This window comes from Manis javanica, chromosome 1 (genome assembly GCF_040802235.1).
Source record: "Manis javanica isolate MJ-LG chromosome 1, MJ_LKY, whole genome shotgun sequence".
In the NCBI taxonomy this organism is placed as follows: domain Eukaryota; kingdom Metazoa; phylum Chordata; class Mammalia; order Pholidota; family Manidae; genus Manis; species Manis javanica.
This window is the reverse complement of record NC_133156.1, coordinates 198,470,118-198,495,229: the sequence shown is the minus strand read 5'-3', so window position 1 is coordinate 198,495,229 and position 25,112 is coordinate 198,470,118. Positions and strand designations below refer to the sequence as shown.

General features: G+C 35.7%; 1 protein-coding gene across 2 annotated transcripts in view; it reads right to left on the bottom strand.

The window, feature by feature from the left end:
• ASB3 (ankyrin repeat and SOCS box containing 3) overlaps nucleotides 1-25,112 on the bottom strand; it is a 123,392-nt gene that overhangs the window by 27,718 nt on the left and 70,562 nt on the right. For both annotated transcript variants that reach the window (XM_036991388.2, XM_073213301.1), the window contains exons 4-7: nucleotides 22,524-22,636; nucleotides 21,799-21,934; nucleotides 19,225-19,402; nucleotides 16,932-17,129 (exon numbers count right to left, since the gene is read on the bottom strand). In XM_036991388.2, coding sequence (XP_036847283.1) covers nucleotides 16,932-17,129; nucleotides 19,225-19,402; nucleotides 21,799-21,934; nucleotides 22,524-22,636 — 625 coding nt within the window. The remainder of the gene's footprint in view (nucleotides 1-16,931; nucleotides 17,130-19,224; nucleotides 19,403-21,798; nucleotides 21,935-22,523; nucleotides 22,637-25,112) is intronic.

Here is a 25,112-nt window from a genome sequence, read left to right as displayed (position 1 = left end):
TGAGGACAAAGAATATCCCACATTTTTCCCTGTGGGACCGGTGGGTGGGTGCCTGAGACCAGCACCTGAGGACGGAAGAAATCGCGCGTTTTTCCCCTTTTTTTTCTCTCTTTTTGCCAAGTGCTTTTTGGAAGCCTTGAAGGGACAGGGACCCCGGTGCTAGGGAGGCAGGGCGGCGGGACTGGTGAGCGGGTGCGTGGGACCAGTGCCTGAGGACCAAGAATATTGAGCGTTCCTTCCCTGCGGGACCGGTGGGTGGGTGCTTTTTGGAAGCCTTGAAAGGACAGGGACCCTGGTGCTAGGGAGACAGGGCAGCAGGACCAGTGCGCGGGTGCCTGGGACCGGCACCTGAGGAAAAAAAAAAAATCGCGTGTTTTTTCTTTTTTTTTTCCTTTCTGTTCCCTCTCTCATTGTTGCTGTTGTTGTTTTGGTTTGGAGAGTGCTTTTTGGAAATCTTAAAGGGGCAGGACAGGTCACTTAGACCAGAAGCAGGGAATCTGGGGATCTCTGGGCACTCTAACCCCCTGGGCAGCAGGGAGCACAGAGGCCCCTTACGGAGATAAATAGTCTCCTGGCTGCTCCCCCTCTAACGGGGCTCCACCATTTTGGAGGAACAGCCCCAGCCAGGCCAAGCCCACAGCAACAGTGGAGATAAACCCCAAAGCAACTGGGCAGGAAGCAGAAGCCCTGTCTGCGCACAGCTGCCCAGCACAAGCCACTAGAGGTCGCTATTCTCCCAGGAAAAGGCTACAAACCAACAAGAAGGGAAGCTCTTCCAGCGGTCACTTGTACCAGCTCTGCAGACTATCTCTATCACCATGAAAAGGCAAAACTACAGGCAGACAAAGATCACAGAGACAACACCTGAGAAGGAGACAGACCTAACTAGTCCTCCTGAAAAAGAATTCAAAATAAAAATCATGAACATGCTGACAGAGATGCAGAAAAAAATGCAAGAGCAATGGGATGAGATGCAGAGAAAAATGCAAGAGCAGTGGGATGAGATGCAGAGAAAAATGCAAGAGCAGTGGGATGAAGTCCGGAAGGAGATCACAGATGTCAGGAAAGAGATCACAGAAGTGAAACAATCCCTGGAAGGATTTATAAGCAGAATGGATAAGATGCAAGAGGCCATTGAAGGAATAGAAGCCAGAGAACAGGAACGTATAGAAGCTGACATAGAGAGAGATAAAAGGATCTCCAGGAATGAAACAACACTAAGAGAAATATGTGACCAATACAAAAGGAAAAACATTCGTATTATAGGGATACCAGAAGAGGAAGAAAGAGGAAAAGGGATAGAAAGTGTCTTTGAAGAAATAATTGCTGAAAACTTCCCCAAACTGGGGGAGGAAATAATCGAACAGACCATGGAATTATACAGAACCCCCAACAGAAAGGATCCAAGGAGGACAACACCAAGACACATAATAATTAAAATGGCAAGGATCAAGGACAAGGAAAGAGTTTTAAAGGCAGCTAGAGAGAAAAAGGTCACCTATAAAGGAAAACCAATCAGGCTAACATCAGACTTCTCAACAGAAACCCTACAGGCCAGAAGAGAATGGCATGATATACTTAATGCAATGAAACAGAAGGGCCTTGAACCAAGGATACTGTATCCAGCACGACTATCATTTAAATATGATGGTGGGATCAAACAATTCCCAGACCAGCAAAAGCTGAGGGAATTTGCTTCCCACAAACCACCTCTACAGGGCATCCTACAGGGACTGCTCTAGATGGGAGCACCCCTAAAAAGAGCACAGAACAAAACACACAACATATAAAGAAGGGAGGAGGAGGAATAAGAAGGGAGAGAAGAAAAGACTCTCCAGACAGTGTATATAACAGCTCAATAAGCGAGCTAAGTTAGGCAGTAAGATACTAAAGAAGCTAACCTTGAACCTTTGGTAACCACGAATCTAAAGCCTGCAATGGCAATAAGTACATATCTTTCAATAGTCACCCTAAATGTAAATGGACTTAATGCACCAATCAAAAGACATAGAGTAATAGAATGGATAAAAAAGCAAGACCCATCTATATGCTGCTTACAAGAAACTCACCTTAAACCCAAAGATAAGCATAGACTAAAAGTCAAGGGATGGAAAAACATATTTCAGGCAAACAACAGTGAGAAGAAAGCAGGGGTTGCAGTACTAATATCAGACAAAATAGACTTCAAAACAAAGAAAGTAACAAGAGATAAAGAAGGCCACTACATAATGATAAAGGGCTTAGTCCAACAAGAGGATATAACCATTCTAAATATATATGCACCCAATACAGGAGCACCAGCATATGTGAAGCAAATACTAACAGAACTAAAGAGGGAAATAGACTGCAATGCATTCATTGTAGGAGACTTCAACACACCACTCACCCCAAAGGATAGATCCACCGGGCAGAAAATAAGTAAAGACACACAGGCACTGAACAACACACTAGAACAGATGGACCTAATAGACATCTATAGAACTTTACATCCAAAAGCAACAGGATATACATTCTTCTCAAGTGCACATGGAACATTTTCCAGAATGGACCACATACTAGCTCATAAAAAGAGCCTCAGTAAATTCCACAATATTGAAATTCTACCAACCAATTTTTCAGACCACAAAGGTATGAAAGTAGAAATAAATTCTACAAAGAAAACAAAAAGGCTCACAAACACATGGAGGCTTAACAACATGCTACTAAATAATCAATGGATCAATGAACAAATCAAAATAGCGATCAAGGAATATATAGAAACAAATGACAACAACAACACTAAGCCCCAACTTCTGTGGGATGCAGCGAAAGCAGTCTTAAGAGGAAAGTATATAGCAATCCAGGCACACTTGAAGAAGGAAGAACAATCCCAAATGAATAGTCTAACATCACAATTATCGAAACTGGAAAAAGAAGAACAAATGAGGCCTAAAGTCAGCAGAAGGAGGGACATAATAAAGATCAGAGAAGAAATAAACAAAATTGAGAAGAATAAAACAATAGCAAAAATCAACGAAACCAAGAGCTGGTTCTTTGAGAAAATAAACAAAATAGATAAGCCTCTAGCCCAACTTATTAAGAGAAAAAGAGAGTCAACACAAATCAACATAATCAGAAATGAGAATGGAAAAATCACGACAGACTCCACAGAAATACAAAGAATTATTAAAGACTACTATGAAAACCTATATGCCAACAAGCTGGAAAACCTAGAAGAAATGGACAACTTCCTAGAAAAATACAACCTCCCAAGACTGACCAAGGAAGAAACACAAAAGTTAAACAAACCAATTACAAGCAAAGAAATTGAAACAGTAATCAAAAAACTACCCAAGAACAAAACCCCGGGGCCGGACGGATTTACCTCGGAATTTTATCAGACACACAGAGAAGACATAATACCCATTCTCCTTAAAGTGTTCCACAAAATAGAAGAAGAGGGAATACTCCCAAACTCATTCTATGAAGCCAACATCACCCTAATACCAAAACCAGGCAAAGACCCCACCAAAAAAGAAAATTACAGACCAATATCCCTGATGAACGTAGATGCAAAAATACTCAATAAAATATTAGCAAACAGAATTCAACAGTATATCAAAAGGATCATACACCATGACCAAGTGGGGTTCATCCCAGGGATGCAAGGATGGTACAACATTCGAAAATCCATCAACATCATCCACCACATCAACAAAAAGAAAGACAAAAACCACATGATCATCTCCATAGATGCTGAAAAAGCATTTGACAAAATTCAACATCCATTCATGATAAAAACTCTCAGCAAAATGGGAATAGAGGGCAAGTACCTCAACATAATAAAGGCCATATATGATAAACCCACAGCCAGCATTATACTGAACAGCGAGAAGCTGAAAGCATTTCCACTGAGATCGGGAACCAGACAGGGATGCCCACTCTCCCCACTGTTATTTAACATAGTACTGGAGGTCCTAGCCACGGCAATCAGACAAAACAAAGAAATACAAGGAATCCAGATTGGTAAAGAAGAAGTTAAACTGTCACTATTTGCAGATGATATGATACTGTACATAAAAAACCCTAAAGACTCCACTCCAAAACTACTAGAACTGATATCGGAATACAGCAAAGTTGCAGGATACAAAATCAACACACAGAAATCTGTAGCTTTCCTATACACTAACAACGAATCAATAGAAAGAGAAATCAGGAAAACAATTCCATTCACCATTGCATCAAAAAGAATAAAATACCTAGGAATAAACCTAACCAAGGAAGTGAAAGACTTATACTCTGAAAACTACAAGTCACTCTTAAGAGAAATTAAAGGGGACACTAATAAATGGAAACTCATCCCATGCTCATGGCTAGGAAGAATTAATATCGTCAAAATGGCCATCCTGCCGAAAGCAATATACAAATTTGATGCAATCCCTCTCAAATTACCAGCAACATTCTTCAATGAATTGGAACAAATAATTCAAAAATTCATATGGAAACACCAAAGACCCCGAATAGCCAAAGCAATCCTGAAAAAGAAGAATAAAGTAGGGGGGATCTCACTCCCCAACTTCAAGCTCTACTACAAAGCCATAGTAATCAAGACAATTTGGTACTGGCACAAGAACAGAGCCACAGACCAGTGGAACAGATTAGAGACCCCAGAAATTAACCCAAACATATATGGTCAATTAATATTTGATAAAGGAGCCATGGACATACAATGGCAAAATGATAGTCTCTTCAACAGATGGTGCTGGCAAAACTGGACAGCTACATGTAGGAGAATGAAACTGGACCATTGTCTAACCCCATATACAAAGGTAAACTCAAAATGGATCAAAGACCTGAATGTAAGTCACGAAACCATTAAACTCTTGGAAAAAAACATAGGCAAAAACCTCTTAGACATAAACATGAGTGATCTCTTCTTGAACATATCTCCCCGGGCAAGGAAAACAACAGCAAAAATGAGCAAGTGGGACTACATTAAGCTGAAAAGCTTCTGTACAGCGAAAGACACCATCAATAGAACAAAAAGGAACCCTACAGTATGGGAGAATATATTTGAAAATGACAGATCTGATAAAGGCTTGACGTCCAGAATATATAAAGAGCTCACACGCCTCAACAAACAAAAAACAAATAACCCAATTAAAAAATGGGCAGAGGAACTGAACAGACAGTTCTCCAAAAAAGAAATACAGATGGCCAAGAGACACATGAAAAGATGCTCCACATCGCTAATTATCAGAGAAATGCAAATTAAAACTACAATGAGGTATCACCTCACACCAGTAAGGATAGCTGCCATCCAAAAGACAAACAACAACAAATGTTGGCGAGGCTGTGGAGAAAGGGGAACCCTCCTACACTGCTGGTGGGAATGTAAATTAGTTCAACCATTGTGGAAAGCAGTATGGAGGTGCATCAAAATGCTCAAAACAGACCTACCATTTGACCCAGGAATTCCACTCCTAGGAATTTACCCTAAGAACGCAGCAATCAAGTTTGAGAAAGACAGATGCACTCCTATGTTTATCGCAGCACTATTTACAATAGCCAAGAATTGGAAGCAACCTAAATGTCCATCTGTAGATGAATGGATAAAGAAGATGTGGTACATATACACAATGGAATACTACTCAGCCATAAGAAGTGGAAAAATCCAACCATTTGCAGCAACATGGATGGAGCTGGAGAGTATTATGCTCAGTGAAATAAGCCAAGCGGAGAAAGAGAAATACCAAATGATTTCACTCATCTGAGGAGTATAGGAACAAAGGAAAAACTGAAGGAACAAAACAGCAGCAGAATTACAGAACCCAAAAATGGACTAACAGGTACCAAAGGGAAAGGAACTGGGTAGGATGGGTGGCCAGCCAGGGATAAGGGGGGTGAAGAAGAAGGGGGGTATTAAGATTAGCATGCATGGGGGGAGGGAGAAAGGGGAGGGTGGGCTGCACAACACAGAGAGGACAAGTAGTGACTCCACAACATTTTGCTAAGCTGATGGACAGTAACCGTAATGTGGTTGTTAGGGGGGGACCTGATATAGGAGAGAGCATAGTAAACATAGTATTCTTCATGTAAGTGTAGATTAAAAATTAAAAAAAAAAAAAAAAAGAAAGAAAGAAAGAAAAGGGGGATTACTCCTTAACAGGATAAAACTATTGGTAAATCAAAGATCAACGCATGCTTTAAATATCCTTAATGTTGATCACTTAAAGGGTGTCAGATGATCAGCTATGGAGGTACTCTTTTCTGATAATATTCCTTTCTCTTAATTAAAAAAAAAAAAAAAAAGCAGTTACTGTGTGCTGACCTCCAATGAGTTCTGCACAGTGGTATAGAGGGCATGTCAAAGTGTGGGCAAAGGGTCTGTTTGTTTCTACGCAGAAGATCAAGGCCTAGCTTGGATACCCAGAAAATGAACTAAGATACGATATGAGGAGGAGCTTCCGGCATCAGCACTCTCTGGAGGACTCGTGCCGGGGGATGATCATCAAAAAGCCTCCACAGGGATCCGGACGATGCTGCGGTTGTGGCTGCATCCAGCCCACCATCTCCTGGACTTGCCATAAGAAGGAGGAGGGAGATGTCTAGGCTGGCATGTGCATACAGTGAGACAACGAATTTGACTGGATCTGTACTGTTGGAACTCAACCAGGAGTTGGGAGGGGTGCAAGTTGTAGCACCCCAAAATCTCATGACTATAGACTATCTATGGTTAAAAGAACATATGGGATGTGAACAGATCCCAGAAATGGGCTGCTTTAATTTGTCTGATGGTTCAAGTACAGTTGGAAAATATCCATCATATCATAGATAAATTTTCACAAATGCCTAGGGTGCCTAAATGGTTTTCTTGGCTTCACTGGAGATGGCTGGTAATTATAGATTTGCTTTGTTTATGTCACCGTATTCCTATTATGTCAATATGTGTGTGCAAATTAGTTAGTAGTTTAAAACCTATACATACTTAAGGTACTATACAAGAAGATATGTCAAAGAAATAATCAATCCTCCCAAGTTTCCTTCATATGCTACATCTATAGCTTTTCTTCTTCCTTCCTAATTACAAACTTTAAATAGAATTCGTGCCTCATATCGAATTTACCGAGTATCATAATTCCTCCAGGTGGTAAAGATACCTCGAGACAAGTGCTGGGCATAGAAGCCACAGGGCATAAATCTGCAAAGAAGTAAAAAGCTAACCTTTGCAAACAATATGGCTTCTCTCTCACTTACCAACTTTACATTTCCCTGTATGGCCCCGGAAGATGACTGGTTAGCCAGAGACGGGTAAGATTCCTCAAGGGAGGAACAACCTAAGACAGGCACAGTCGCAGGGGGGCCATCAGGTGAGAATTTGGGGATCAACAGAGGTGAGGCTCAGAACCTCACCCCCCCTGCTTTGAGAGAAATCTTCTGCATCCGTGGATGTCTTGCTGCCCTTGTCTAGCCTGGATTAATACTTAGTCCATAGGCACACACCTGATCATCTGATCATCTACATTTGCCTTCTTACAGCACTAAACTATGTTTTCTACCTTTATCTTGCATCTACCTACCACTTCAGCATTTTATTAAAAATAAAAATAATAATAATAATAGGAGAAATGTGGGATCAACATATAAATCAAGTACAAAAATCAAATGAATATTCATATTTGACCTGATGGTTTATAGGTCATATTGCATGATCAAAACCGAAAGTTTCTGTGATGACTGCCCTTGTACTGTTCACCATGTAAGAATTTATTCACTCTGTAAGAATTCGTTCACCATGTAAGATCTTGTTCGTTATGCTTCAGAAGATTGGAGACTGACGAGAATTAGGCTTGAGATGGATTAATGATTGTACATTGAGCATTGACCCCCCTATACTGAATTTTATTGTTGTTAACAACCATTTGATCAATAAATATGAGAGATGCCCTCTCAAAAAAAAAAAAAAAAAAAAAAAATACAAATTACATGAGCATACGTAAGTACAGTTGACCCTTGAACAACACTGATTTGAACTGTGTGGATCCACTTATACACATTTTTCTTTTCAGTAAATACACTGGAAAATTTTTTGCAAATTTGCACCAATTAAAAATAAACATTTTTCTCTTTATTATAAGAATATAGTATATAATACATATACAAACTGTTAATCAACTGTTTATATTATTGATAAGGCTTCCAGTCAAGAGCAGGCTATTAGTAGTGAAGTTTTTGGGGAGTCAGAAGTTATACATGGATTTACGACTGTGCAGGGGGTCAGCTTCCCTAACCCCCATGTTGTTCAAGGGTCAACTGCATTTCTCTTGACACTTAAATTTTCTCCAGAGACCTGAGGAAGAATCAAAAAAACTCTTAAACTCTTAGAGATTAAAAAGAAATAGTCCATCATATTTTAACATAATATTAAGAACTGTGACACAATAAGAGACTACACATTATATAAACAGTAAAAATCATCAGATATTAAGAAAGTGGAGAGGTTAACAACTAAAAAAAGCAGTGTCTAGTCCATCATTCTGCTCTCTGAAGTTCAAAAATATGCATTAAAATATCCAGGTAAAAATAGCACAACAAAAGGAAATTCAATATGTTAACAAGATATATTTTAAACAAATACAAATGGGCAAACATGTTGATCGTTTTATTTTCAATTAGCCAACAAAGACATCTAACCAACTGAATTGTCAAATTATCAAGCTGAATTATCAAATGCCATATCATAAGTTTTACTGAATGAAATTTACTGAATGTTTTCACCAGCTGAAAACAAAATGAAGACATTAGGTCGTGTCAGATGTACCCATGTATGACATGATGACAAGAATGGATACAATGACTTCTATGAAACTAATGTGATAACCATGATCAATATCACCTAGAAAGGCAGCCAAAATCAGGTCAGCTAAGCCATGATCTCTATAATTATATATAAAAGGCATTAATATTTGTTCAAATTGTCCTAAAATTTCTTAGCTTTCCTCCTCCTTCACCCATTCCAGTTAAAGGAGTCTTTTTCTTGTATTTTCTCATTTGAGTTGAATTACTCAACTGTGCCCTTGAAAGACTAGCTTTCATAATACTGCTACTGTTTATATTTTAGCCCCCAAGGACACCTTCCATCATGCCTCAGAGTAGTGAGTAGAGCTAAAGGTCACTGCTTCAATGGAAGCTCATTCTCTCAAAGGGATATCCAGCAAAATGTTTCAGAATACTAATTTTGAGCAAAAAGTTAAATCAGCTGAATAGAACAATAAAGAAGGGAAAACTTAAAACTCAGAGCCATTATTTATATTTACTCCTTTCATCATCTTTTGATATTGATTGTACTATTTGTAAAAGCAGATAAAAATTTACTAGAACATAACAAGCCAGTAGTGCAAGGGCCACAAATACTAAATTTCTAGATCTCAGAGAAATACCAGAAAATATACAAATAAGAAAATAAACGTTTTTGACTCATTAATACCTAAAGTCAGTGTTGATTAAATATTTTCATACCAATCTTATACCAAACTAACATTACTGTACCAAGACACTGTTGTTATAAAAATAAAATCTCCAAACTTACACCACTAAACTTACCTATTACCAAACTCTGAAAATCTGAATATCTAACAATTTTGGAAAATGGAGTCTTCCAAGTTTTCTGGTACAATTATTATGATCAAGACTTAAATTCCTATTAATAATCGGTAAATATTCATAGGAAATTCATACATTGTTTCATTAAAAAGCAATAGCACATAACAGTTACTTTTGCATGAAAATTATATGCAACTAGTTGTTTTTAAATGGTAATTCTAATTAATTCTGAGGTATGCAAATCTAGAGAATTCAAATTTTAAAATGAATACATATTGAAAGAAATAACATAAAATTAACAAATATTTCTATTTTGATTTTTTTCCCTAGACACTTGGCTATACTACCCTCTTGATATAGAACAACAAAGCCTACCAGGAAGAGGACAATTTTCTTGATGGATCAGCAAAGTGTTACACAGAGTCCCAAAATAATCAAATGATTTTTGCATTACATGTAATTGATATTGTTTTCTAGATAAATGGAAGATGGCAGGGAAAAGAAAATTAACCTTGATATTTTCCTACTATAGGCCAAAAATTGTGCAAACTATACTTAAGACAACTCCTTAATATATCACACGAAATGTGAGCACATGTGATTATAATGCTACAATCTTTTAGATTTAGTCCTTTGGGAAAGGTTTCCCCTCCAATTAAATTCCCCACAACACTATGGGTAATAATGGCAAAGATGTATCATATTTAAGTCTATGGCCATGCATCACAGGCACATGAAAATTCAATTAGAAAGACTAGGGGAATGTGCCTTCATAAAACAGGCACTTTGTTGTTTAAGCTCTTTATCTGTTGGTTAACAGTACCTTCCAACGACTTTTCTTACCAAAAGCCTACCTTACTAATAAAGCATACATTTGGTCCAATTATAAATTTCTATGTGGAAGAAAAGATATGATAAGCCCTTTTAATGCCCCCAAACATGTTCTATAGGGCCACTTCGTAGAGCAAAATTTCCAAGAGGAGCAAAGCACAAACCTTAGCTCATACCTGTAACCAAGGACCACTATATACCACACTGCTGCTGCTTTGCTTTTAGTTTTCAGCAGTCTGATTACTTTTGAGCATGCTTTTCTTTCGCTTTACCTTGTATTAATTAGCTTACTGAACTTTCTAAATCTATAATGTATGTATTCATCCAAGTTTGGGAAGTTTTGGGCCATTATTAGTTTATAATTTTTCTGCACCTGCACCAATCTCTCCTCTCCTTCTGGATTCTAATGACATGAATGTCACCTGTTGATATTATCCCTCAGGGTCCTGAAGCTCTGTTCTTTTTTTTTTACCCCCCAATCTTTTTTCTCTCTGTCCTTCTGTTTAAATAATTTCTATTGGTCTATCTCCAAGTTAAAGGTCTCTTTCTTCTGTCAATTCCATTCTGTTATGGAACCCATGAAGTAGATTTTTTTATTTCAGATATTTTTCAGTTACTAAATTTCATCTTGTTTCTTTTTGATAGCTTTTCTCGGCTGAGGATTTCTACCTCTCCATTTATTTCAAGTGTGTATGACTCATAAAGTAGAGTTGTAACAGCTGCTTTCAATATTTGGTATTTCCAAAATCTGCATTTTCTCAGGGTTGACACCTGTTAATTATATTTTCCTTTGGGAACTAGTCATATATTACTGGTTCTTGACTTTTCATTTTAGACTATATGCTAGTTATTGTGAATGGTAATGTATAGACTCTGGGACCTATTATAATTCTTTGAGGAATACTGATCTTTGTTTTTCTGTTTATTTTAGCAGGCATATAACTTAGCTAATTTCAGGTTACAATTTCTGTTTCACCTCCTATAGACAGTGGTTCCAATGTCAGTTAGTTCTCAAAGCCTTTGCTATGTCGCTTTTGGTCTAGTCTCATTAAATGTGCCACTAAGGGGTTTATTCAGTGATAATTCAAATATTGTTTTTGACAATTTGGGTTTGTCCTGTGCATTCAAAGCATTCAGCTCAGGACATATGCAGATTCAAACTCAGAATTAGGGGATCCCCTTTTTTAGCTCTCTCTTCTCTAGGATTCTCCACACACTCAACCCCATAAGGTTCTATTTACCTGATTCCTCAGGTTGGAAAACACTAATTTTAAGATGTTTCAGGGTCAAAGTGGCACTGTATAATACGGTTTAATTAAAACCGTACTTTTCAGATGAAGAAGCATGAGCTTAGCTATTGTGAACAGAAAGGCAGAAAAAACATTCCTCCAAAAGGTAAGATGAAGGCCAAAAAAGCCTATCGTCATATTAGACACAGATACATAAAATCCATCCAAAATCATGTTCTGATCAAACAAAAAAAAAAGTTCAACTTTGACCTAATAGTTCAACAGGTGACAAACAACTAAAGTCATCAATGCGGACTTACTGAAGGTAAAGAATAAGTATTTAAAAGACAAAATTTGGGGAGTACACGATGAACTTCTAGGAAACCACAAAAGTTATGCATAGATACTCAGATTAACCAAACCCAAAAATATTCAGACTACAATATATTAAACTCAGAATGAATAAAATGAATTACTATTTTACTCAGATTAACCAAACCCAAAAATATTCAGACTACAATATATTAAACTCAGAATGAATAAAATGAATTACTATTTTACATAGCAAATGGTAAAAGAAATGGTAGAAACTGAACAATTTTGTAAATAAGATATTTAAATAATATCATATATAGCAATCCATAATAGTGAATGCAAGAAAGCCAATGAAATCTGAGGTATGCCAGTACCCTTTTATGTATCATTAAAAACAACAGCATCTATCTGCACAATTTATTCCATTATTGGATGGACCACAGATATTACTCAATGTGACTTTTCTTACACATAGCCTTATTCTTATGTCTATTTTAAAAGTTTAGGAGTTTTATGGATAAGTACTGGCCAGAAGCTGATAAAGCAGCAGTAATTCTTCATTTACAGGTACACCTCATTTTATTGTGTTTCACAGATACTGCATTTTTTACAAATCGTATGTTTGTAATAACTCCATATCCAGGAAGTCTATCAGTTCAATTTTCTAACAGCATTTACTTCAAGTCTCCTTATCACATTTTGATAATTCTCACAATATTTCAAGCTTTTTCATTATCATCGTATTTGTTATAATGATGTTATCAGTGATCTTTGATATTATTACAATTATTCTGAGGTACAACAAACACCACCCATAAAAGGCAACAAACTTATTAATAAGTGCTGTGAGTGTTCTTAGCCAGCTGTTCCCCCATCTCTGTCCCTCTCCTTAGGCCTCCCTACTCCCTGAGACACAAAAATATTGAAATTAGGCCAATTAATAGCACTACAATGGCCTCTATTTGTTCAAAGGAAAGTAAGAGCTGCCTGTCTCTTACTTTAAATCAAAAGCTAGAAATGATTAAACTTAGTGAGGAAGGCATGTTCAAAAATTGAGAGAGGCTTGAAAGCTAGGCCTCTTGCACCAGTTAGCCAAGTTGTGAATGCAAAGCAAAGTTCTTGAAGGAAATTAAAAGTGCTATTCCAGTTAACACCTGAATGAAAAGAAAGTGCAACAGCCTTATTGCTGATATGGAGGAAGTTTTAGTGGTCTGGATAGAAGATCAAACTGACCACAACATTCCTTAAAGCCAAAACCTCATCTGGAACAAGGCCCAAACTCTCTTTAATTCCATAAAGGTTGAGAGAGGTGAGGGAGGGGCAGAAGAAAAGTTTGGAGCTAGTAGAGGTTGGTTCATAAGGTTTCTGGAAAGAAGTTGTCTCCAACACATATAAAGGCAGGTGAAGCAGCAAGTGCTGATGTAGAAGCTGTAGCAAGTTATCTAGAAGATCTAGCTAAGATAATTAACGAAGGGGACTACACTAAACAACAGATTTTCAATGTAGACAAAACAGCCTTAGATTGGAAAAAGATGCCATCTAGGACTTTCATAGCTAGAAAGGCTAAGTCACGGCCTGGATTCAAGCTTCAAAGGGCAAGGTGACTCTCTTGTTAAGGGCTAATGCAGCTTATGACTTTTAGTTGAAGCCAATACTCACTGAACATTCCAAAAATCATATGGTGCTTAAGAATTATGCTAAATCTATTCTGCTTATACTCTAGAAATGGAAGAACAAAGCCTGGATGACAGCATTCACAACATGGTTTGCTGCATATTTTAAGCCCACCATTGTGACCTACTGCTCTGAAAAAAAAAAATCACTTTCAAAATATTACTGCCCATTGACAATGCACCTGGTCACCCGAAAGATCTGATGGAGATGTATGAGATTAATGCTGCTTTCATGCCAGCTAATAACATCCAGTCTTCAGCCGATAGATCAAGAAGTCATTCTGACTTTCAAATCTTATGATTAGGAATACATTTCATCAGACTAAAGCTGCCATAGATAGTTACTCTTCTCACACATTTGGGCAAAGTTAATGGAAAACCTGGAGAGGACTTGAGATGTCATTAACAACATTCATGATTCATAAGAAGAGGTCAATATATCAATATGAACAGGAGTTCGGAAGAAGTTGATTCCAACCCTCATGGACGACTCTGAGGGGTTCAAGACTTCAGTAGAAGAAGTAATTGAAGATGTGGTAGAAATAGCAAGAAATAATAAATAGTATTAGCAGTGGAATCTGAAGATATAACTGAATTGCTGCAATCTTATGATACAATTTATACAGATGAGCAATTGCTTCTTACAGATGAACAAAGAAAGTGGTTCATTGAGATGGAATCTACTCCTGGAGAAGATGCTGTGAAGATTGTTGAAACGACAATAAGAGATTTAGAATACTACACAAACTTAGTTGACACAGCAGTGGAGGGTTTAAGAGAACTGACTCAAATTCTCAAGTAAGTTCTACTGTGGGTAAAATGCTATCAAACAGCATCGCATGCTACAGAAAAATCATTCTTGAAAGGAAGAGTCAACACATGTGTCAAACCTGTTTTCCTATATCAAGAAATTAACACAGCCACCCCAGCTTCAGCAACCACCTATCAGTCAGCAGCCAACCACAGTGAGGAAAGCCCTATACCAGTTAAAAATTATGACACACAAAAGATCAGACGATGGTTAGCAGTTTTCTTAGCAATTAATATTTTTAAATTTAGATAGGTACATTTTTTTAAAGATATAATGCTATAGCATATTGAACAGACTACAGTATCACATAAACATGACTTTTATGTGCACTATGGGGAACAAAAGATTTATTTGGCTTGCCTTATATTAATATTCATTTTACTGTGATGGTCTGAAATCAAACCTGCACTATCTCCAAGGTATGCCTGTATTCTGCTTCATAGGATCATGTCAGATTAGCAAAACAAATACATCTAGGACTTTAATTACTCTGACTCACATAAAGAAATTCTAAGAATAGATTAAAAGTATAATACTGCCTATAAAACTAAAATTTTATTTTTAGGCTTATAAGTCTTTTAAATATAAATTTCAAATGGTAAATAACCTGAAACACAGCAAATATCCTACTTGATAAAATCATTTTTAATTTTTCTTTTTTCCCCCAGCTTTATTGAACTATAATTGACAAATAAGATTGTATGATATTTAAAGTGTAAATGATGATTTGATATATGTATATATTGTAAAAGGATTCCCCCATTGAATTAATACACCCACTGCCTCACACATTTACCTTCTTTTTTTTTATTTTGGTATCATTAATATACAATTATATGAGCAACACTGTGGTTACTAGATTTCCCCCATTATCAAGTCCCCACCACATACCCCAATACACTCACTGTCCATCAGCATAGTAAGATGTTATAGAATCACTACCCATCTTCTCTGTGCTATACTGCTTTCCCCATGCCCCCTGCTACATTATGTGTGCTAATCATAATGCCCCTTATTCCCCTTCTCCCTCCCTTCCCACCTACTGCCCCCCAGTCCCTTTCCCTTTGGTAACTGTTAGTCCATTCTTGGGTTCTGTGAGTCGGCTGCTATTTCATTCCTTCAGTTTTTGCTTTGTTCTTACGCTCCAAAGATGAGTGAAATCATTTGATACTTGTCTTTCTCTGCCTGGCTTATTTCACTGAACATAACACCCTCTAGCTCTACCCATGTTGTTACAAATGGTAGGATTTGTTTTCTTCTAATGGCTGAATAATATTCCATTGTGTATATATACCACATCTTCTTTATCTATTCATCTACTGATGGACACTTAGGTTGCTTCCATTTCTTGGCTATTGTAAATAGTGCTGCAATAAACAGAGGGGTGCATATGTCCTTTTGAGACTGGGAAACTGTTTCTGAGGGTAAATTCCTAGGAGTGGAATTCCTGGGTCAAATGGTATTTCTATTTTGAGTTTTTGGAGAAACTCCATATTGCTTTCCACAATGGTTGAACTATTTTACATTCCCACCAGCAGTGTAGGAGGGTTCCCCTTTCTCCACATCCTCGCCAGCATTTGTTTTTCCTATTCTTTCTATGTTGGCCATCCTAACTTGAGTGAGGTGATATCTCAAGCAGTTTTAATTTGCATTTCCCTTATAATTAGTGATGTGGAGCATCTTTTCTTGTGCCTGTTGGCCATCTAAATTTCTTCTTTGGAGAATTGTCTGTTCATATCCTCCATTCATTTTTTAATCAGGTTATTTGCTTTTTTGGGAGTTGAGGCATATGAGTTCTTTATATATTTTGGATGTTAACCCCTTTTCAGATATGTCATTTACAAATATATTCTCCCATACTGTAGGATGCCTTTTTGTTCCGCTGATAGCGTCCCTTGCTGCACAGAAGACTTTTAGCATGATGTAGTCCCATTTGTTCATTTTTTATTTTGTTTCCCTTGCCCAAAGAGATGCATTCAGGAAAAAGTTGCTCATGTTTATATTCAAGAGATTTTTGCCTACATTTTCTTCTAAGAGTTTTATCATTTCATGACTTACATTTACCTTTTTTTTAAATGAGCAATTTAGTTCCATTCTTTTAGTAAATTTCAATTATACAATACAATTAGATCCTCAGATCTTATTCATCATATAACTGAAAGTTTGTTTTAATTCTTGAATTGTTTTGAAGAAAAAGGATATCAGACAATTCCTGCATTTAATTTAATACATTGAAAGCATTCCCTAAAACTGCTACCATGAAAATATAATCCAGATCTAAAGAAGGTAGGACAAAACCCTGATATTATCGCCTCATTTTTACTGTACTTTGAACAAGGAGCATCATAGAGGGTTTTTTCTGTTTATTTGATTTTTTTTTTGTTAGCAATTTAGCATTTAGGGATAGTAAGTATTATCATAAAAGAAAGTCACTTGGCAATACATCTTTTATGTAGCAAAAAAGAATGAAAATACAGCAGATATACATACTCCTTTTGGAAAGCCATACACATGGGAGAACTGAATCCAAAGACAAGGCACATCTGGGCATCTGGGCTGTAACCATGGTGAAGTAACAGTTCTAAGCACTCTTGATGCCCTCCAAACACTGCTGAGTATACAGGGCTCACTTTATCTGGCTCAGTGTCACAAACCCGGCTCGTAAGTGGTATTAACAAGTCCAAGATTCTGCAGGTACACAAATTCAGGAGCATTTAATGTTTTTACATATACATGAGTGTTAACAACATTTCTACAGCACATATTTTAAGAGTCACCTATTGACTGATTTAAAGAAGTCTTTCTGTCTTCAGTGTACCTTCTATATACATTAAATTATTACAGGCTATATACTCCAAAATGTTATGCTTATTATTGTTGCTTAATGCAAGGGTCCTTAAATATATCTGAAACCAAATTAAGTAATGTTCCTATAAGTAAATAGATGACATGTTGTCTTTTTTAGTATTTTTACTATTTACCTTACCACTACCATGCTACTCACCAAAATTCCAATTTTATGTTAGATGTTTTAGGATCTAATAATTTAAAACTTCATTAGACCAAATATAAATTTATATCAAGCAAATTAATTATTTTCCTTCTTAAAGTACAAACTAAAGTTTCATTTTTCTAATAAAAACTTTTAAAGATCATAGCATGAATAGTATTTTCATCAAGAATAAATGAAAATTTCTGCTAAAATATTGTATTCTCTAAAAAGAATATGAGATTTTTAAATACAGAGGAAGATTTATAAAGAAATTGGTTACTAAATAGAGAAAGTCCTTTCAAAAATCATTAAAACATAAGTTCCTATATTATTTATAAACTTACCTCTAGCACTCAGCTGGAGGAAAATGGCTAATCAACTCTTCTGAAATTAAAAATAAAACTATAGGGATAGTGTAAGCCAGGAAATCATCCCTCTTTCTGAGAAAAAGAAATGCAGGGCTACCTAAAGTATCTTTATTAATATTCTTCCTCTTTGCTACTTTACCCTAAGGTAAGCCTAAGATGATAATATTTAAGGAGAACATACATTCTCAAAAGGGGATACCTATGAAGTAGTTTATAGAGGAAATCATCAGTGGCAAATAGAACTGTTAAAACTGAGAACAAATGAGGACAAATTCCCAAGAGAGTTTTAGCATCAATTTAAAGCTCAGAGTATAACTCTACGTAAGATGTATGTTTGAATAAACAATCAAGAATTAAGAAAATTATCAAATTTTAAGGCATAAGGATTTTGATAAAACAATCTTTTTAGTCTCTTAAATTTAGTAAATGTGTTCTTTTTTTAATGGGTTGGAAAAATTTACTCTTCAGCAAGACACACATGCTTACAAGTATCTTTGAGGAAACAGTAAAACACCATGCCACCTAGTGACATAATAACCAAATTACAGAACTTATTTCACTACATAAACACTAATGACCATTTTGCTATTCCTAAATTAGTAATACCAATAATAGTTATAAAATTATTTTTATACAGTAGAATTATGCTTCTATGGCTTTAAATACATATTTTAAAAAAATGTTCAGTGCTAATTTATGTTAAGATAGGCTGCCTATCTTAATTAGATAACAATTATTATTTTATAATTATAAGATAATAATTCTTAAGAATTAAGAATTTGATAACATATTCTCATAGGTATATAACCAGATTATTAGCCTCTAACACTCCTGTAATACCCAATTTTAGGGAGTCGTAAGTTTAGGTCTCTCTCCAGAAAATACCTAAAATTTCATGGAAAATTTTGGCTAAGGAAGAAGAGTAACAGAAGAGGGAAAAAGTACTGGGTTGGACTTGAGATTAGATAAAGGAAAGTCCAGTCAAAGTTCAAGATGAGGAGAACCAGCCCACAGAAATGAAAGACTCAACTCCAAAAGGGGTCACAAATGCAAAAGCTTTCTGGGGTCAGAGAAGTAACATATATAAGTTGATTAAGGCCATCAAACTGCTATCTAAAGATACCTGGAATAAAACTGGAGAGTAGTAGGAAAGTATGGCTATAGCTTGAGAAATCCAAGGGAAGACTTATGAGAAAGTCCCTGGGGTTGGCCACTCTAGCCTCTGCCTCACACTAGGTAAGTGCAAGACTGCAGGAGCTGGGGATAACACAAGGGACATATATGGTGGTAGATCTAGTCACCCAACAGATTTGAGAGAAGAAAATACAAAGGATTTTGCCTAGAGGTAAAGGGTCTGGCCCAGAAGATTTATTCTTCATTACTTTTTAATTATGAGACCATTTTTTTTTCTTTTAACACTTACTTTGAATGGCCCATTTGTGCAGCTGCATGAATAGGTAACTGCCAATTGTCCTCATTACAGTAAAGATCAGGATCTGCCCCATTGGACAGCAAAAGCTCCACACATGCTGTGTGGCCCTCTTGAGCAGCAATGAACAGGGGAGTAGCTTTGTCCAAGGCTTGACAATTGACATTTGCACCTAACACAAAATAAAGCAATTAACAGATAATCCTCATTTAGAAAAAAAAAAAGGTCATTAACATGAACTTCAAAGCCGCTGCCTAAAATGGGTTTCATAGTACAGTTTATTCCCCTCTGTGGATATTGTTATTTACACATATTAATTTTCCTAACTTGTTGGTAATCATTTAGTTTTTGTAAGAAAACAAATGATTAATATTTTATAATTTCTTTTTAAGCTAGAACAAAAATCTTATTCAATGAAGGATTCATTTCATTCTAATTCCTCCTCCAAGCACTCTATGGGTCCAAAAGTAATTGTTTAAAAAAGAAAAATGTAAACCATCAAATATGGATTAACATTTCTAATAGTTACTGAAACAGATTAAGAAAAAAACCTAAATTATGAGACTATAGATACCAGTAATCAATTCAGTCTAAGATTTATGAAAAAATTTCCAGTAACTATGATATATACGGGGGCTATTCCATAAAACTAATATTGTCTATACTCCTCATTACAACCTTTTTCTTCATGACCACGGCATGATAAATAGAACCTACAGTAAAAGGAGAAAGGTCTATTTAAATGGGTTTCTAAACTCATTTTTAAAAAGAAAAAAATCTAATCAGTCATTTACATGACAGTGTATAAAATGATATGAAAAAGTTGAAAGTGACCTCAATTTCTGTGAAGGCTTTGAAAATAGCAGATTTCCCCCAACTTTTCTCATTGACAAATAAAGTGTTAAATATGCTAAGTATGGTGTTATTACATGGCTATGATAGTTTTTAAATTTCTGGAATACATGTCAGTGGAAAAATCATCATCATTATCAAGAGAAAAAGACTATCTTTTATTTAAAAAGATGTTCTTTAAATATACTTTGAATAAACCAAAAGACCCAAGACAGTTAAAAACTATGTAAAACACAATTAGTAAGTTAAAGAGTTTATGGAACCTTCAGAAATTCCAACTGGACAATCAACATATCTACACAAGTAGAATTTTCTTGACTTATACAAGGTGGGTGCTTCCCTTACTGTCGATCTCAGAAAGAAATTAACACTATTGCAGAGAAAAGACTAAGTCAAGAAAGAACCCCTAAGCAACATTTCATTTTAATTGGTAATCTCAATGTATCAGAAAGAATAGGGGATCAATCCCTACAGGATTAGATGTAGAAAAGTTGGAAAAATGACAGCTAATTCACTGAAAGTTATTTTAAGGAGTTAGAAACATACATGGTTACATTGTGAACATACCTACATACCTCTTCAACTTGCTGTTCATAACTGTTCAGACAAGAGAAGGGAAAAAAAATAAAGCAAAACAAACCAGGTACTTAGCTTTCTAGATAAACCTGGCATAAGGAGTCATTAAGGTTCAGTTTGACCTCTTGTATTCTGAATATTAGTTACATGCTCATAAGTTGGAACTTAGGAAACTTGAAGCCATAAAATGAATCAGGACAGCCCTCAGGAAGGGCCATAGAAGGGGGAGGAAGATGAGAAGTCAGAAGGCCTGAGTCCAACCCCTGATTCTGCCAGAAAATACTTTCCAGATCTTTGGCAAGACACATAAACACTCAGGGCCTGGTACTGTAATCTAAAAAACAAATGTTTAAATAGTCCCTCTCAACTCTAAGACTTGAAGACTCAAAATCTGTAACAGGTATCTTAATTTGGCACTTAATGTTTCTTTTGCTTCCTACCACAACTGGGGTATTTGAAGGTTTGTAAGGAGAAAACAGAAATGAGAAAATATGTACCATGCTGTCTAAATAAACTTTCTTTTGTATATTTGGAGGTAATTTATTAAAAGCCTAGTTATTATAAGATGTATATGAAAAGCCTAGGTATTAAAAAAAAATTGCCTGGTGGCAAATCTGGTGTATTTCCTTTCTGCTCTTGACTATCCGTATTTCATCAGGTTAGCACCGTAAGCACATACACAATGTTTGGAGGAATTTAAAGTGTGAACATGCTTTGAAATAATCCATTTAAATAATCATCCAGTTAATCAAAACATATAATTCAAGGACTTAGTATACAAAATAGCTATCTAATAAATTAATTACGCCTAAACTAGTGTATATCCTAGGAAGTTGGAACTGCTCAGGTCCCTTTAAGAAAGGACAAGCCCATCAGTCAACTTGCCAACACACCTGCCTTAGTGATAGATCATTATGAACCGCCTCATGGATTAGTAGCTGTACACTCATTGCGTTGTATTAGCAATAGACACTTAGGAACCAGGCTTATCAATCAACTTATGTACCCTTATTTACCACTAATATAAAACCACAAATTTCACAATCTTATTTATATCTGGTCAAGAATTATTCTTCCTAGAAAGATACAAAGTTAAAACTCAAGATCTTAACAGTACAAAGGCTAATGGATTAATCTTACCTGATGAAATAAGTATGTTCAAGCTTTCTAGCTTGCCATACTGAGCAGCCACAAATAAAGGTGTGATTCCAAAGTCATCCTGGCATTCCTTGTTTGCTCCTTTCTTAAGAAGCAATTTTATGACCTCAGCATTTTCCTAAAGCACAGATTCATATTTTAAATGAGAGAAAAGAAAACAGAAGGTATTTCTTTTCTTATTGTCAGTTTTTTTTTTTAATTCTCACTAAAGGAAAACTTTAAAAATAAATGTATTTGCTGGATATGAAGGAAGCAGTAAACAATCAGATTATTCTATACCTTTAGCTAGCCCATTAAACATAAGCAGATGAAACACCTATCTCTAGGAATTATAATGCTTATATAAATCCTGCAAAATTAACTTGCTACCCAAGTCACTAAGAAGTTATCACAGTTTCTAAACACACTACTATAAACAAAATTAGCCATTGTTCCTCATCAATTTATATCCCAAATATTCTGATGGCCTCTTAACTATGCTATCAATATTTGAAAAATTTAGATAATCCCTGCAGCCAAAGCTGCTGGAACTACTAGAGCAGTTGGCTTATTCAGGATGATCATTAGCATTTAGACTGCCTCTTCTGTACTGCACTAACCATCATAAATCACAGGCAACTAGGAAGCAAAAACTGTATAGAAATGTCATTTTAAAAGGGTAAAATACACAATTTACATGGAAATGAAATAATAAATTCAGAGGTTACCTGAAAAGTACCCTGGTGCAAGGCATTCCATCCACACATAGAATGGGACCCATTAACATTTGCTCCATGTCGAAGCAACAGCCTTAACACATCTATATGTCCACTTTCAACAGCTGCAATAAAGCAGTCAAAAAAATTAATGTCAGCAAAAAGGCATGTTTGTAGGACTGGACACTTCGATGATGTTCTCATCACTTATTCACCTCAGAACTCACAGTCCTGTGATCATTCCTATCAACGATCAAAACACATAATTCCTATGCAATGCCAACACATTTATTACAATTGTCTTAGCCCAAACCCATTAACATAGACATCCTTTCTGTGCATATGCAAAATTACTTTCAATCTTAATTTAAAAGATACAAGGGAATTGGGAGCAAAAGGCAAACCTTTATTCTCTCTGATAATGGAAACAATATATTTCTATTTTGTCAAAAATGCAATTGGGAGGGGGATGAGTTGAACAGGTCAGAAGAAACAGCACCAGTCTAAAGAAAGTCTCAAAGGATCTAAAGGTGTTATCATTACCATTTAATCACAAATGACAATAGTCACTGACAACTAAAAGAGCGATACTGCAAGTTCAGCATCTCAGGTCTTACCATCATCAACAACAGTCATTGTTAAAATGAAGTTCTCGTATCAAGCAATGAAAATACAGTAAAATCTTGCTTACATAAACTAAAAGGAGACTCCAGATAAACCAGACTGTTGTTAAAAAAATGCATGTTACCTAATTACAGTAACTGAAACTAATGGTTCCCAAGTTGCAGCTAAAGTAGATCCTTTGAAGGGATAGTTTGCATGCCTATAGATACCAAAAAATCATTTGCCCTTTTACTAATTTCACCAAATTATTCTGCTTTCTTTTACATATCTAATTTAACATTAGCCTAAGGTATGTGTGGTCTAATATCATGAACATAATACAGTTTACAGATTCTACCTAGTGTGCATGAACATAGATACAATATTATTACATTGATACAAAAAACGAGTGGGGCTAAGCTTTCCAGAATGTTATCTACCACAAAACTTTGCTGTGAAGGTGGCAGTAATTCTGGAGGAGTTAATAAAGAAACAGAACACTAGAATAAAGCTATATAGTACTTAGTAAGTATATACACACACACACCATTAGCAAAAAAGGTATACTGTAAATGTTGTAGGTGTGAAGGTAATACAGTGCCTTCTTGGAATTTTAAGTTTGGGGAAATATCAGTAGCTATAGGAAGAGAAAGAGTGGAGATGTTGTATAAGAAGGTATGACTTCATATGCTTCGTAATGAGAAAAGAGCTTTGAAAAACAGTAAGATTTTTTATTTCATTTCAAGCATACAATTATTCCATGCCTTAGAGGAGGAGGCAGGAAGTAAGAACCAACAACTCTCAGTCAAAACTTAAAAAAGCCCTAGAGATTTCAATCAAGGGCCACACTTGAAAAATGCTAATATAGAAGAAACAATAGGGAACATAAAATACTTAAAATCATAGAACAATAAATCATAATTGTACTCATTATTATTGAAGATGAGTAACATGATGTTGATGTTCTATTAATTTCATATATAGAATTTATACCAAAGCTTCTTTCCTCCATAATGACTGTCACAAGTTCTTTAATCAAAAATTATCTTATCCTGGGAGGTTTCAGAAATTTAACCACCCATGGTTGAGCTAGTACCACTCCTGCCGAAGTTTAACATAACTAATATTATTTCTAAGTTAACATTCAAGGACATGTTATCAGGAAAAGAACAGTTTTTTAAGCTAAGTTATTTTTCTATAACCAATCTGAAGTCAATCTAATTTTGGGTGGAGGTAATGATAGAAAAGGAACAGAATCTGTTTCATATCCAATACATACATCATTATCAGTGATTGCTGGCAAAAATCATTCTAGAGCCAGACCGAGTTGAAGATTATCAGGTTGTCAGTGATGATATAAGAAGCACAGTGTAGATAAGTTTGTTTTTCATGAGTTAGGCTGACCTTCTAAAAATGAAAGTCAAAAAATTTGTTGTAATTATTAAATACACTTCTACAAGTCAAAGAGAAAAACTGCTTTCACTTTAATATCTAAATTTATTATTTAATAAATACATTAAGATAACTGATTTCTGCATCTCTAGTGAAAACATTTACCAATGGCAAAAGAGTGAAAAAGACACATGAGATGATAAGCAGCATTTTTATAGCTCTTGCTAATTTCAAAATAAAGCAAATTTAATGTTAATAATTAAGAAAGAGTGCTTTAAAAAAGTATATTTAGAGCTTGTATCTATTACCTAGCCCCTCCTTTGGAAAAGGTATCTTAATGTTTGTCCTTAAATAACAAGTTACCAAATTGGATGGAGAAGGGAGACCATCCTATGTCAACATATGTTATGCTTCAATAAAAATGTATTTAAGAAAAAAAACAAAGAACTAGACTTGGACTTCCTATTTGTTGGCCTCCTAATCCAATATTAATAAAGTATGCTCCATGAGGAAAGAAACTGTGTCTTGCCCCCTTCTATGTCGAAGGCCAACTGCTTACAGAAGACAGGAAATAAATAATTGTTGGCTGGATGAATTTTAAAAAAC